Below are 14,882 nucleotides of genomic sequence, written 5' to 3' on the forward strand. Positions count from 1 at the left end.
CCTATGTGCCCCCGGGCAGCACCAGAAGGTCCCGAGTGGGAAGCCCTAACAGCTAGGATTGCATGTCCGGGACACACAGGGAGCAAATACATCTCTTGTGAGGAAATGCCATTTAATGCTAGTGGGTTCTAGTGTAGAAACGATCTGCAGGTTTGCTACAGATAATGCAGTTTGTGGGACTATTGCTATGATTTGCTTTTTATTGGTTTGGAATAGTCATTATAATATAGGCGTTATTCTATAATATTTATACTTTTCACATTTTTGCCAGTTCATAACAAACCTTTGTGTAATATTAGAAAAAGCTAGATGTGCTAACAGATGGCTATCTGAACATCTTGGATGGAAAACAGTCACAGCTTCTTGCGGCTTCCAAGTCAGACTGAAAAATTTGCAGCAGAGGAAAATAGACTTCCCAGTTTTTATTGAAAGCAGGTTTGAATAGTTCAGAGACATGAGGTTTCATATAAATTGGTTGGGAGTTAGTATTTCACTTCCTAAAAATAACTAAAAGTGCCCTCATATTCTGAAACTTAACAGTAATGCTTCTACTTATATCTATTTTTCTACTCTGCTTCCAGAGTGATGAAGAGGACTGGGTGAAATATATATTTGAAAAATACTATTACAATCTAATGTATTTGGCACCAACTTCAGGGTATTAGCTGTAGTGCAGGCTATCTAATTAGATAAGATTCAAAGAGCCAGCACACAGAATAAAATCAGGAAGATGGATAACAATATGAAGGGAGCCTCAGTGTCACGTCCATGTACCATGAAGGCAAGAAACGGTAAAGGCAGAGCATGGAAAAAGAATAAAAGCGGAACGGTGTTGGATTATACCGAAGATCTGTCTAGCTGAACGTTCTCTTCCCACAACAGCCACCCAGGTACCTATGGGAAGCCAAAAACCAGGCTACTAGTGCACTATCACCTTCTCCTTCGTATTTCCCAATGACTATGCTGCCTGTGGTAATGATAATAAAGGAAGTGAGTAGCCATGACTAGTAGCCTTATCCTCCATGAATTTGACTAATCCTAAAGCTATCCAACTGGATGGCCACCTTACCTAGTTATACTGAATTCCACGGTTTTACTATATACTTTGTAAGGCAGTCATTTCTTTTATCTGTCCTGATTCTCCCACTAAGAGCTTCATGGGATGAACATGGGTTCTAGTAGTATGAGAGGGACAAACAGATCTGCCTAGTCCATACCTTGAGTTTTTAAATATGCCTCTTTCTTGACTCCAAAAAGCTCCAGGTGTTGTAATCTTTCATCATTAGCTAGCTGCTCCAGATTTTTTATTGTTCTGGTCAGCCTTTTCTGCCCCATTTCCAACTGCACAGCAGCTGTTTGGAAAGCTGCTTGCCAGACCTGCATTCCTGGTATTCAGAGTTTGTTGCACCACAGATTTGTATAATGGCAATAAGACACTGGCTCCACTGCCCTACTGAACAGTAATTAGGAACATCACGGGGAAGCAAACGCAGTTTGACTTCTAAAGACAAGCAAACAAAAACAATGTGTTTTTGAAAAATGGACTGGCATGAGAGAAGCTTAAGTCCATGTTATTGATAACACAGAGACAGAGACAGAGACAGAGACAGAGACAGAGAAGAGAAGAGAAGAGAAGAGAAGAGAAGAGAAGAGAAGAGAAGAGATCACTATTCTTACATCAGTAGATTTTCTTCTGATTAAAACTCGACCCATAACGTCTCCATGCTTTTATCCTCATATCACTGGAATACGGATAATCGACTTTTGTGTACAGGCAACAGTGTTGCTAATTATATGTAAGCACTCTCAATTATCCTTTTTTGAAAGTAAGTTTCAATGGAATGAATGGACTTTGCTTTTTGTTAGATGTATTTGTGACCAGGGTATAAATATGGTAAGCATTTTTTCTACAGCAAACCATTTTGGAATTCCATTAATGCTCATAAAAGAGCTTCTGATCTGGCTCTACTTGTGATCAATTGGTCACACAAGTGGCCCTGGATTGGGAAGATAGATCCAAATGTACATGAGAAAAGAAGCATCCAGACTTTTTGTAAGCATCACAAGGTAGATAGCAATGCATCACCATGGCATATATTTTCATAGTTTTTCTTTAGGGCTGTTTCCTGTGTTGTCTTTGTAAAATAAAGAACTATCATATGGCAAGAAACCTGTACACAATTTAGTTCCACAGTAACAAGGCTTCTTAGAATCTTCTTTTTGCAGCTTCTCTTGATATTTGACAGGTAAGTAATTGCCATATCTTCCAGAATAATCATAGGTAAGTTCTTCATTTGCACAAATATCACAGTTGGCGAAGAGAGCCAACTTCGGCACCATTGAGTCTATTCGGACAGGGGCCATAAAGAGGTTTGGTTCGCAGGAATGGTTCAGGAACCTACCAACATTCCCTATATATGTAGGATCAACAAATGTCTCTAGCACCTGCTCATCATGCAAGTGCTCCCTTACTGCTATAATGTAGTTCGAGTCACTCGATGTCTGCAACTGTATTCTTCTACATGCTTCTTTGAAATCTAGGATTTCCCCAGCATATTCACACACAAACCTTCCTTTTGGTATGAACTCCAGAGTGCGAAGACCCCATCCCTTCTTTGTGGTCTTGAAGACTTCAAGTCTGAATTGCAAGCCCCTTTGAATCACTCTGTTTTGGCACAACTCTCCGCAATGGCACATGGTGTTGCATTCAAAAATAGGCTTTGAAAAATCCAGTTCATTTCCTTCACGGATAATGCATGAATTGTTATAATTGTCTCCATAATGAAGGCAGGAGCACATGGAAGCTGAGCAGGAAGTAGAATGACAGCTGCATCCAGGAAAGGAGATCTCAGATGGGTCTGGTCCATCTCCAACTCTAGTCACATGGTCTGGGCTATACTGCAACACAAAATGGAAGAAATCACTGCCATGGCTAATACATGCTACATGAAGGGACAATATATCATATGCTTGCATGCACGCGCCCACACACACACAATACGGCAGTCAACTGATCTTTAATATATATTTTGGAACTTGGACACCATCACTGTAATCTGATACAGTGACATGCCCAATGCTAAATTCAATTCATTCATGTTTCTAGATAACAATTTAATTGCTTTATGTAACTATTTTCTAAAATGAAAATGTACAAAGATTGGATGAGGAAACTTTGGAAACAGAAAGGGATAATAGAGATGAGATAGATGGATTTTGAACTGTTTATGCTACAGGGAAACATTAAAAAATATGTTAAAAACCCCCATGAAAAATACTGTTCCAGGAATAGACAAAAATATGAGATCAACTTTGCACATCTTTTTGAAACAAGATCAATTCATTGCTTAGGTGACAGACTGGGACAAGTGTATATATCCAAATAATTTTCTAACCCCACCCCCCACTTTTTGAGGAGCAAAATTTCTTTTTTGCTTGTTCACCAGAGAATTTCTGCTGACAGCTGTTTCCTACAATGCAGGTGCTAGTCCACATGGGCTAATAATGTAATACCATTATAGCAGTTCATTAACCAAAGGATAAAGCGATTCTGCCAGCTCACACAAATCCTACACTTCTATTTTTATCTCAAGTGACCAGCTCTCATGACTCAGCACACTTTGGATGACAAACCCATCCCTTAAGAATAGGAGAAAAACATGAAAGTAAGTTGCAATTTGTCCACATAATGGAACAAAGAAAGAAGCAGATGGGGAAAGAGTAAAGCACTCCTGATTACATCCGCATGAATATATTGTTTTACTCTACATATATTAGAACCTTGTTAATTAATCATACTGTCACCAGGCTATTCTAAAGTTATCATAGCTACTTAAAAAAAATCAAATAGCTCCAATCTTTGAGTTGGTGTGTCTTGTTTTGTTTTCACCAAAAACAGCTGTGACCAAATGAAAGGAAGAAAAGTGAAACCTCAGCCTTACAGTGTAATTAATCTTCCACCCCAAGACTTTGCTGTCACAGAGAGAAAAATTTAAAAATATGTAACAATTCTCTCCTGTATATGTTTAGAGAAGTCCCAATAAACATACCCAGGGTTATAGCATATGGTCTCATATAAACACTCATATTAGCAGAAAGGAACTATTACTAATTTTGCTGCACTTTTCATTTATTCATCTAAAAATCCTGGTTTATGGTGAATGAGACAGACTGCTGCTTGATTGCTCCTGCTTAGCTCCTCTTGCAGAAATTCACTCTGTGGTTTATCATACTGTGTGAACTGGGAACTGGGGGTTGTCTCCCAACAGTCAAGCTTGAGTCATAAACCAAGAACAAATCAGGGACTGGGGCTCAGACGATTGGATTCTAGTACCTGTTCAGCCAGAGGCAACTAGGTGACTTTGGGAGAGTCACAGGCTTTCAGCCAACCCACCTCACATGGTTGAGGTTGAAAGTAGGAGGAAGAGAATTATATAAGCCACTTTGAGTTTGTGGTAAGAAAAAAGTGGGATATAAATCTAATAATAATTGTTGTTGTTAGTCGCGAAGTCGTGTCCGGCCCATCGTGACCCCATGGACAACACTCCTCCAGGCCTTCCTGTTCTCCACCATCCCCCGGAGTCACTTAAGCTCACACCAACTGCTTCAGTGACTCCATCCAGCCACCTCATTCTCTGCCTTCCCCTTCTTCTTTTGCCATCTATTGTTCCCAGCATCAGGCTCTTCTCCAGGGATGTGATGTGCAGAAATGGAGCCCCGACCCCTGCCGCCCATCGTTCGGCTGCAGGAGAGAAGTCCGCATCCTGGATGCGGTGGGAGGTCCTCTGGTGCGCCTCCTGTTGCATGAACAGGGTCAGCCGGGCAGCTCTGAGGAGCTCCCCAAGGTTCTGGCGGTGGGCTAGGTGTGTGTGGCCTGAGGAACACCTCGGGCCTCCTGCTCCCACATGCTCCTGAGATGTTTCCCCTAGGTATGCAATGTGGCATCGGGAAGGTCTCCAGCTCAGGCTGCCCCCTGCTCGGCCCTCTCTTGGGACCCATTTCGGAGCTTCCCAGGCACGGTGGGGTTTTACGGAGAGAGGAATCAGGGGAAGAAAAGGCAGAGACTGGGAATGACATGCAGCCTGTACCTGAGGGGAAGAGGAAGATAATTGACCTAATTCTCATTAGGTGGCCAAAGTATTTGAGATTCATCTTCAGGATCTGGCCTTCTAAAGAGCAGTCAGGGTTGATCTCCTCTAGGACTGACCGGTTTGATCACCTTGTGGTCCAAGGGACTCACAGGAGTCTCCTCCAGCATCACAATTCAAAGGCATATAATAGCACTGTATAAATAATAAAGGAATAGGCTGGCATAAGCTTAGGAAAATCACTATCTCAACCAATCTACTTTAGCAATGCTGACTAGATGTGCTACTTGCTTGCATATCAGCAATGGGTGGGAACTTCATATTTTAAGAATTCATTTTTGGAAAGACACCTTAACTTTGATACTGTGCAAGTATAAATCAGAAGAAAAGCAGGCTGATTTGGCCCATCATGTACGAGATTCTAGAAGGGGTTATGTTGACTTTGAAAAGGGGATTATTTTCTTAGATGTCTTGTCCTTTATTTGTTCTGTCTTCTCCTTCCTAAATTAAATGAAAATAAATAACATATCTCCAAAACCCTGGAATAAAGCATAGCTGCACAATATATATGAAATTAATAACTCTAGTGACCTCTAATGGATATAACTGATATTGCAAAATCATCTAGTACTACCTTTGAGAACCAAAAGATTCTAGTCTTTTTTATGCAGTGATGTTTCAGATGCCCCTTTCACATTTGCACAATAGGCAGAATTTAAACGAGATGTAGCGATGCAAAAAGGTTCACCTTCTTCCTTTCATCCTCCTGTCCAAGTCACAAGAGATGTGTCAGAAACAGCAGGTCTGATTTTCAAACCACAGTGCAAAAGCTATTCTTAATGACCTAATCCACCTTTCCTAAGCTGGTACCCTCCCAGTATGTTGGACTACAACATCCATGCTGGCTGGTAATGGCTGTCCCAGATATCTAGATGACACCAGGTTGGGAAAGGTACACCTAAACTAAAAATGTAATATGGACATCAAACTGGCACCAATGAGCTCAAGTACTTCTGTGTAAAAATGTTTAGGATTAGGATGCAATAGTGTAATATTATTCTATGTGAAACAGATTTTAGATATTTATTTGTTTGAACTATGTTTCAATGACAATTAAACCTTACACATGTACCACTCAATGATATACAGTGTACTGTATAGTATACTGAAGTTGATTGAACTCAGTGGGCTTAAATGCATCTCTATATGCATAAGATCCAGCTGTTAGTAAGTCATGTTTAAAATCTGTTATCTGCTGGACAGTTTCAAACTATCATATTCCAGAAGATCATCAGGATTAATTTGAAGTCCCCTCTGCCTATGGAAAGCTAACTGACAAAATTTCAAAGAATGCACATTTCTCTCATATATAATGTGTTGGATCTGCCTTCTGTGAGAGGGTCTTCTGGAAAGAGGATGCACACTGATCATGGAAGAACCCTTTGCCCGTTTTTTGTGGGGAGGGTTGCTGGGGAGGGGGTTCCTTTCTCCACATGCTACAGCTGACACTCCATTCAGCAGTGTCCGTTGCCTCTGCGCAGCATTTTCATGTAATTGGAGGCTCTGCCATGGGGCAGAGGGGTGCAGAAGGGTCCTGCCAGCTTCAATCTGGATTCAACACAGCATCCACATACACGTATGGAAATTGCTGTTGATTCAAGGTCTAATAGAGAACTTCTACATTCGAATGGAAGTTCCCTCTTATTCAGCTACTTATTTTGCTTTAACAACAAGTTTCATTATTTTGTGTGCACACATTAGACTTCAAAAGAACTACACGAATAAAGGGCTAGCGCGCTTCTACGCACCTTTAGATAGAAATGGCCTACAAATCCCAGCATTCCTCCGCAACGAGGCTGGTCGGCTGGGAGCTGTAGGCGCTTTTCCTACCGAAAAATGCAGAGGATGATCACTTTCTTAGGAAAGTAAAAATATTGAGAGCTGAATCTCGGTATTCTTCTGACCTTTCTGGAGTGAAAAGTGAGAGATACATTTTTTCCTGATACTTAAGGCCAGAGGAAGCTGCGGCGGGGGGAGGGGTTGCCATGAAGTAGATCCTGAGCCCTCAAACGTGCAAAGGCAACGTTCAAGAGCTGTTTTAGTTACAAGCGAGGCGTCTGCTTGAAACACCCGCTCCTTAATCCCATACGGGGAAAAGTAGGCTTTTCCCCGCCTCAGAAGCCAGAGACAGGTAGCCCCTCCTATAAAGCTCATTTTAGGGCGCGATCCAATGCAGTTTTGATGAAGAGCGGCACACACCGCAGCTCTCCACGAGAACTACAGTTCCCAGCGTTCCTTTCGGCAAAACACCCACGGTTCCAAAAAGCAGCCGCCTTGGGGCTGTTGTCCGCACACTGGATTTCCTCATAGGTCTCCAACCGTCCCGTGCACCCTACCGAATACCATTACGCTGGCTCGGTTGCTCTTACCTGAAACCCCGGGGGCTGCTCGAACTGCGGCCATACAGTTACAGGGAAGTTCTCTAACCCTCGAGTTACGTCCATGCTCCGTCTCTACTCGTTGAGACAGCAGGACAATCAGGGGCTGGATTTGCTCCGCCTTTCTCTGCTAGGATTGGCTGTTTGGTAACGCTTTGTTTAATGATTGGAGAAGCCGAATTGAATGACAGATGGAGATGAACACTGGAAGGCTTTCACGAACCCTTCAACAAATCCTCGCGTTGACTTGATCAAGCATAGACCTGAAAATCTAGAGTCGCGTATAGAGTAAAGCTTCCGGGTTTTACTTTGGGAACTATTTTTGTGGAAAGATTCGCTTTTCTCCCCGCATTTCCAGCGAGCGGTCGCCGTAAAAGCAGGATTTCGTATCCTTCAAGCTTTTTTTTTAGTTTTAAATATCCAGACACACACTTTTCTGCTGACAAGTCAATGGAGTGCTAAGCTATGTTGCGGGAACGGAGCTGTGAGGGAGAGCCAGAGGGAAGACCTGGGGTCGATCTTTCTTTGCTGCGAGCTGAGGAGTATCTTGTACAGGGGATGTTTGGCTGAATCCCAGGCTCGGCACTACTGTCCCAAAGCTGCAGTCCTAAGGGCGGCCTGTACTGCAGAGCTGCTGTCAATCTAAGTTACAGCCTAGCGATGCACCACATCAGGGCAAATAAACAAACAAAAAATAAACAAAAACCATGGACTGCATGTACAGTAGTAAAAGCAACAGGGCGGCTTGTGGCACTTTAAAGGCTACAGTTTCAAAAATGCCCTTGGGTCTTTTTCTCGGAGGCTCTCGATTGTCAGGGGTAAAGGGACGCAACATCCAGATGAGATCTGAATTGTTTATTTTGCATGCAAGAGAGGTCAGCAGAGGCTCATGCCCCAAAGCGGAACTGACTGAAAGCGAAGGATTGGCCATGGTCTCTTATAGTTTACAGCAGTGGTTTTCAAACAGCCGTTCCAGGGAAATTTCCTCCCTGGCCGGGGGTGGGGGTGGCTGTGCCCCAAGACCTCTTCCTCGGTTGGCATCACTTTCGGGGGGGGGGTGCGCTGGTGCTGCGGGGGGGGGCAGGGAGGGGAGAGACAGCTCGGTTGGAGCCACACTGCACCAATGTTGCTCAGTTTCTGGTTTTCCTGGAGTATTCTCTCTCTCTCTCTTTCTTGGTATTGTGTTTGGAAACTAATACACAGTATACTGTATTATGTGTATGGTGCTTTTTGTTTCTGCCTCAGCGGTCCCCAAGGTGGTTTTCCTGTTTTCACCAGTCCCCAGCCTGTACAAAGGTTGGAAACTACTGGTCTACAAGTTAACAATCAGCTTTCACTGCACATGTCGGGGTCTTTCCATAGTATAGTCTATAGGTTAACAACTGTGCATTTCAGAATATTTCCAAACTAACAAATGATTCTAACATTAATTCCAATTGTGCCTATTCTGGGTCACATCAAGGTAAGTTTGTGGCTGATATTTTCTAGGTACCCAGGCTAGAGTTCCAAGAACGAATTGCAACCTTACCTCTTTAACATTTGTGGTTAGGTTAAGTGGCCCCTGTCTTGATGTCTGTGGGTAGGCTAGGCAGCTTCAGCCTGGTAGCAAACAGTAGTAGAGAGGCCTGAGGTTTTCACAGGTTCCTATAAGCTATAGTTCAGGAGGGCATGCCTCGTTCTACTTTTACTTGTTGCTAGGGCAAGCCACCCAAAGCCCTTTGAGTTCAGCGTCTAACCATTGCCAGGGTATCTGGGTCACAGAAAACAGTTTGTGAATGGTTGCCTTTTGCAATTATAGCAAAGATCTGTATGGGCAGCAGGCCTTTTCTAACACTACCAGATTCATTACAGCCTAAATTTCAAGGACTAGAGGCCATTACTTGCATCTGATGAAGTACGATCTGCACCTATTATGCTGGCCTTTTCCAACCTGCTTCTCTCCAGATGTGTTGAACTACAGTGTCCACTCCCCCATGGGATTCAGTGTATTGTAGTTCAGCACATCTGAAGAGGGAACCAGGCTGGAGAAGACTGGCTTATTCCATAACAAATCTGTTGCCATTTTTTACAAACGTGGGGAAATTTATTTTGTATGCATTTAATACAGTGTACAAATGCAGACACTTCTTCAGATGACCTGTAGCTTAATGGTAAGCACACATGCTTTGCATGCAAAAGATCTAAGATTTGATTGCAGGCATCTCTAGATGGGACTAGAAAAGAATCCTGCGGGAAATCCTGGAGAGCTGCTGGCAGTCAGTGTTAACAATATTGGGGTAGAAAGGCCAAGTGTCTGACTCAGCATAAGGCAGCATGTTATGTTCCTATACTCTTACATTTTTGTCCAGGTGCTAACTGTTGATGGTGTTCCTCCTTCCTTTGCTTCTTAACTGGGGCAGGACAGCACCTTAAACAAAAGTTCTTTTCAAACAGAGGACTATCCTGTGACAACCCTTCAGATAGAGAACTGTGGCCTGCAACGTAGGACATGTGGCCACCATTTTCCTTAACTGTTCTCAGTCCACAAGGTGGTCATTTTTTTTTACTTCCTTCACTTACTTCCATGCTCTGGTCATTGTCATTTTTTCAAAGACTGTAGGTATTAGTCTCCTATCACAAATGCGCACGCACGCACACGCACACACACACTCTCAATTTTAATCTAGGGATATTTGCGTTGTCTGGCTGAAGGGGACAAAATGATCCATGTATAGACGAGAACAAACCATCACTGAGCAGCAGAGTACATGCTCAGCACGCCAAAGATGCCTTGTTCAGTCCTTGGCATCTCCAATTAAATGTTAACTTCTCAATGGTCACAGCTCTAAGGTTTCAAAAGGGCTCTGCCTGGTGCCTTGAGAAGCCAATGCCATTTCCAGAAGGTATTACTGTCCTTAAGGGATCAATGTTCATCAAGCATGATTGGACCAAACTCAGTATAAGGCACCTTCATATGTTCAGTTTGTATTATGAAGGACAACAGCCTTGTTCATATGTTACTCATGTGTAGGGTATTCCTGTGTTGAAGCAGGGCTGTGCCATAGTGTTAGAGCCTCCTCTAGTGTTGCATCTTCTTTTGACATCTCCGTGTTCAGAAGGTTGTCTGCAAAGGAACCTCAAAGTGTGAGGACTTGCTCAGGTGCAGTCACCTGGCTGGGATGCTCAATTGTGTGGCTTTCCCAGTGGTGCATGCATTGAGGCATCACACTCTGCTCACAGATGTCAGAGATGAAATGCAGTGTCAGGGCAGGCTGACAGGGTGGCACTGCTTCATCTTCAACACAAAGCTGTCATATTCACACATGAATAGTGCTAAAAAGAGGTTGTGTTGCAGCTTTCTAGATACTTATACACACCAAAAATGGATGCTGAATTTGTGGCTGTCCTGGCTATTAGTTAACAATAGGAGTAGTTTCCATGGATTTGTTTTTCCTCCTCTTGCAAAAATTTGTATTCTGTGAAGAAGTATTTTTTGGTTTGTTTTAATCCTGCTATGTCTTCATTGGACAAAGTCAAATGTCCTTAATTTGAGTTGAAAAACAATTTGTATCCCTTTACTGTACAGGTTCTATATAATTTTCCCCCTACCAGACCATTGGTTTCAGCCAGTGTTAGTATAGATCCAATACCATAAGAATGAAGCAAGGAATAGGATAGATGTGGAGTAAAATGATAGTAATTATTAACAGCAATTGTTCTATTAGATTTTGTTGCTTTTGCTATTACAATTGTATTTTAAAGTTTCTTTGTCTTGTTCTCAGTGCAGCTAGAGAGAAAATGGCTTGGCCTATTCTAAAAGTTAAATTAGCACTGGCTATTAATTCAGGCACAAAGCTAATCCTAATCAACTCTTTAGCTCCATTAACTATTTTTATAGTTGCAAAGTATGTGAAAATACTTAACAGCAGCTCATTTTACAAACTTCCATGTAGTACCTCTGCTGTGAAATGTTGCCAAGCCACTGGGCTGTCAATGTGGTCCGCTTTGGAAAGGCCAAGCTCATTAACTGTAGGTCACAGCTGGTTTCTCCTGATTTGAGAAGAAAATGGGAAGTCAAAGATCACTTCCAAAGCTCTTGCAAGTGTTAGGGGTATCCTGCTGTTTACTAATGAGATGGGCAGCCCTAATGAACAGCACTAGAGATGAAAACAACCAAATCATAGAATACTTCAATGAGAAAGAAGTCAGTACAGCATTTGACTTTTCTTTGTCTGTAGGGTAAGCAGTGGAAGGCAGGGTGCCAACTCGCAACTCACAAATAGCATCTACCCATTAGGTGAATCCATTACAGATGGAGGGCTGGATCCTACTGTGCTTTGGAAATGGACTTCCGTGCCCCTTCCACAGGGAATCTGGTGACCTGGCTGTGGTGTGTGGGGAGGAGAACCTTCAGACTTGGTGGAGAAATCTTCTGCGAATCAAACTTATTATAGATTGTAGTTTCTAGAGAATATATTAGTGAAGTTTTGGATGGGAAATTTATATAACAAACCTTTGACAACCAGAGGCATAGCATCCTTGGCCAGGTTAAGCTCATAAGCTGGAAGTTCTGCACCACAGCCCAGTGTGTTCTAGTTACCATAGAATTCTGTCGTCTTCTTCCTCCTCCAGTCTCCCAAAGCTCTCCTGATATGAGTACAATAATTTAGGAGAAAAAAGAAAATACAATTTTGTCACTGTTAAATGATCAGGGGCTAGAAACCTTTGCTCTACTGCAAACCATCTGGAGATGAACCATGCTGCCTTCTGTGTATTACAGCAAGTGTGGGCAACTTTGGAAAAGATTCTGTGGCCAATTTCCAACCCACAGAACACATTGAGGGCTGCCTCCCACTTGTCTTAACAATTTGGTGGAGTCAAAACTGCATTTTAATGGTAAAATAAGCTCTGTGGAGGATACTAAAGAATGCATTAGAGAATCCAATCAGAATACTGTACATGAAGAACCATTTCTTTCATATGTCAGTAAAGATTGTGTGGGTTGTGTGGCATTTTTTGAAATTTAATTAAATTAAAGCCAATTTTTAAAACATCAGTTCTTTCAAATAAATTAAAAAAAAAACCCAATTCTGAGGTTTTAGCTTGAATAGGACTGGAGGGAAAAGTTTTTGATACAAAGTTTTGTTGTACCTGTTTATTGTGGAATGCCAAAAGTGAAGATAAAACCATAGAATAGGTTACAAAATTTCATTATCTTTTTCTAGACCTGAAAGACTAGATAAACAAAAAACTGTGCTTGTTTGAACTTTGGTTAGGCTACTACATCATTATTTTCTTTAGGACAAATGTTATTTTTCTTTGTTTCATTTAATGTACTGTACTTATATAGAGCTCCACATATACACACATTCCAGGGTGCTGAACAATAAAAGGCAGAGTATATAAAAAGAAGAAAGCACAATTTTTACAACAGATATTTAAAAATAATAAAAATGGTGGCTGGCCAACCAAGGAAGGCTTCCTGAAGTAACAGTATTTTCAAGAAGTGCTGGAAACAACATGAAGGTGGGGTCTGCAGGAAGTTCCACCAAAATGAAGCCACTGAAGTACAGACTCTTTTCCAAGTGAACTCGAATAAAGCCATTGCCTTGTGTAGAGCCCCAGGAAAATACATCTGATGACTTCAGTGATGAGACAGGTTTATCAGGAAGAAGTAGGTTGTATTATGAAATACAGTCCAAATAGTACACTGTTCTGAAGAGCCACTTTGTCCATCACTAGCTTTAACAGACTGTTTTGTCAGGATGTGGCAGCTACATAAGAACACATTGCAAGCTTCCTGCTGTGATCTCTGATAAGCTGAACTAAGAATAGGGGGAAGCCATTTGGTTGTGTAGGTATCATAACCCCTCTGGAAAACCAAGAATTCTTCCTATTTTAATACGAAGTTCATACTCTGAATAGCTCCACCTATTAATTTATGCTGATCAAGCTGCTGTTAACAGCAAAATAGCAAGCATTGGCAATTTTTATCTTGTTTCTCAGGTCAAACCTACTTTTCATACAGGGGATAAAATAGCAAGAGCATTCCTCTGGGGTGTCAGGAAAAGACTGATCAAAGCAAATTGTTGCATTCAGTACAGATATCATTAGATGTCACTAGGGGATTGCAAATTGTATTATTTGGAGACACAATTTTAAAATCTACTGGTAGTAGTTTCATTTTGTACTTTGACAAGTGAGTGTGTCGTGATTAATATTTTAGGCAATGATTCCAAGTGTTGCAGAATTAGTTCAACACATATTCTCATCTCACCACTTTGCAAACTGGTTTGAAGTGGAAGAGATTTGCAAAAGCAGCTTCTGACATGACATGGATTGGAGTGCGACAGGGACATGCTGCTTCTCTGTTTGTGGGGAAAGCTACCAATTTCACTGGACACACACAAAGATGTGAGGAGATCCTCAAGAATTGCTTTGGGAGGAAAGAATCAAACATTAGATGCCAGGAATTCAGCAGTTTATGACTGATCTTATTGGTCACCAACAGTCAGAGGTTGGATCCAGTTTTCTCCCTCACCAGTGGAGCATGAGCTTCATTTAGAAAGCTCCTGCGAGTGGAAAGGGAGGGAGAGGAACTTTGTCAATCCCCCTTCCTCTGCAGTCTCAGTGCCATCTTCCCTGTTGTTCCAAAGGCCCCTTGTAACTCTCTGAAGCAGACTTTTTGTGAGAGAGGGTTTAGGGGAGGAAGATTTGACAAAGACTGCCTTCTCCCTGTTGCAACAGTGCAACTGCTGTACAGGACTGGAAGCTTTCCTCAGATGGAAGGGATCCTTCTGTCTGCAGAAGGAAGACCCTAAGTCAAAACTATTGAAAATGACAAGTATTGACTTTTTGCATAGGAGATCCATTTTAGCATGACCCAAATTTAAGGAACCATTCAGTAGATGGTTCTTGTTACCCAGCTCCCTGTAGAATATAGAGGTATTGGTTTCTTTGAGCCTGTTTTGTATATCTGATAATTAGGACAGCACAGGGAAGCCCATGGGTCCATCTAGGCCAGCATTTTGTTGACGCAGTGGCACCCAGCTGGCCATTTGAAAGCCAAACGCAGGACATGAATGCAACAGCAACCTTCTGCCCTTGTTGTCCAGCAACCGGTTCACATAGGCATACTGTTCCTGATACTGGAGGTAATATATAACCATCAGGACTAGTATCCACGGATAGCTTTATCCTTCTGGAATTTATCCAGTCACCTTTTAAGTTCATCCAAATTGGTGGCCATCACTACATCCCGGGGAAGTAAATTCTATAGTTTAACTATGTGCCATGTAACTATGTACTCCCACCAGTCAGCTTCATGGGATGACATCAGGTTCTAGTAGTATGGGGAGGGGGGGAAATCTTCCTATCC

General features: G+C 42.1%; 1 protein-coding gene across 1 annotated transcript; it reads right to left on the bottom strand.

Moving 5' to 3' along the window:
- Nucleotides 1-1,641: 1,641 nt before the first annotated feature.
- Nucleotides 1,642-7,591, bottom strand: LOC123034612 (histone-lysine N-methyltransferase SETMAR). The gene is made up of 2 exons (XM_044452107.1): nt 7,517-7,591; nt 1,642-2,898 (listed from the first exon to the last, which is right to left on the bottom strand). The coding sequence occupies exons 1-2, from the start codon at nt 7,589-7,591 to the stop codon at nt 2,101-2,103; spliced, it is 873 nt and encodes a 290-aa protein (XP_044308042.1). The 3' UTR covers nt 1,642-2,100.
- Nucleotides 7,592-14,882: the final 7,291 nt, after the last annotated feature.

Source organism: Varanus komodoensis, unplaced genomic scaffold (genome assembly GCF_004798865.1).
Source record: "Varanus komodoensis strain SLA01 unplaced genomic scaffold, ASM479886v1 scaffold6_4, whole genome shotgun sequence".
In the NCBI taxonomy this organism is placed as follows: Eukaryota; Metazoa; Chordata; class Lepidosauria; order Squamata; family Varanidae; genus Varanus; species Varanus komodoensis.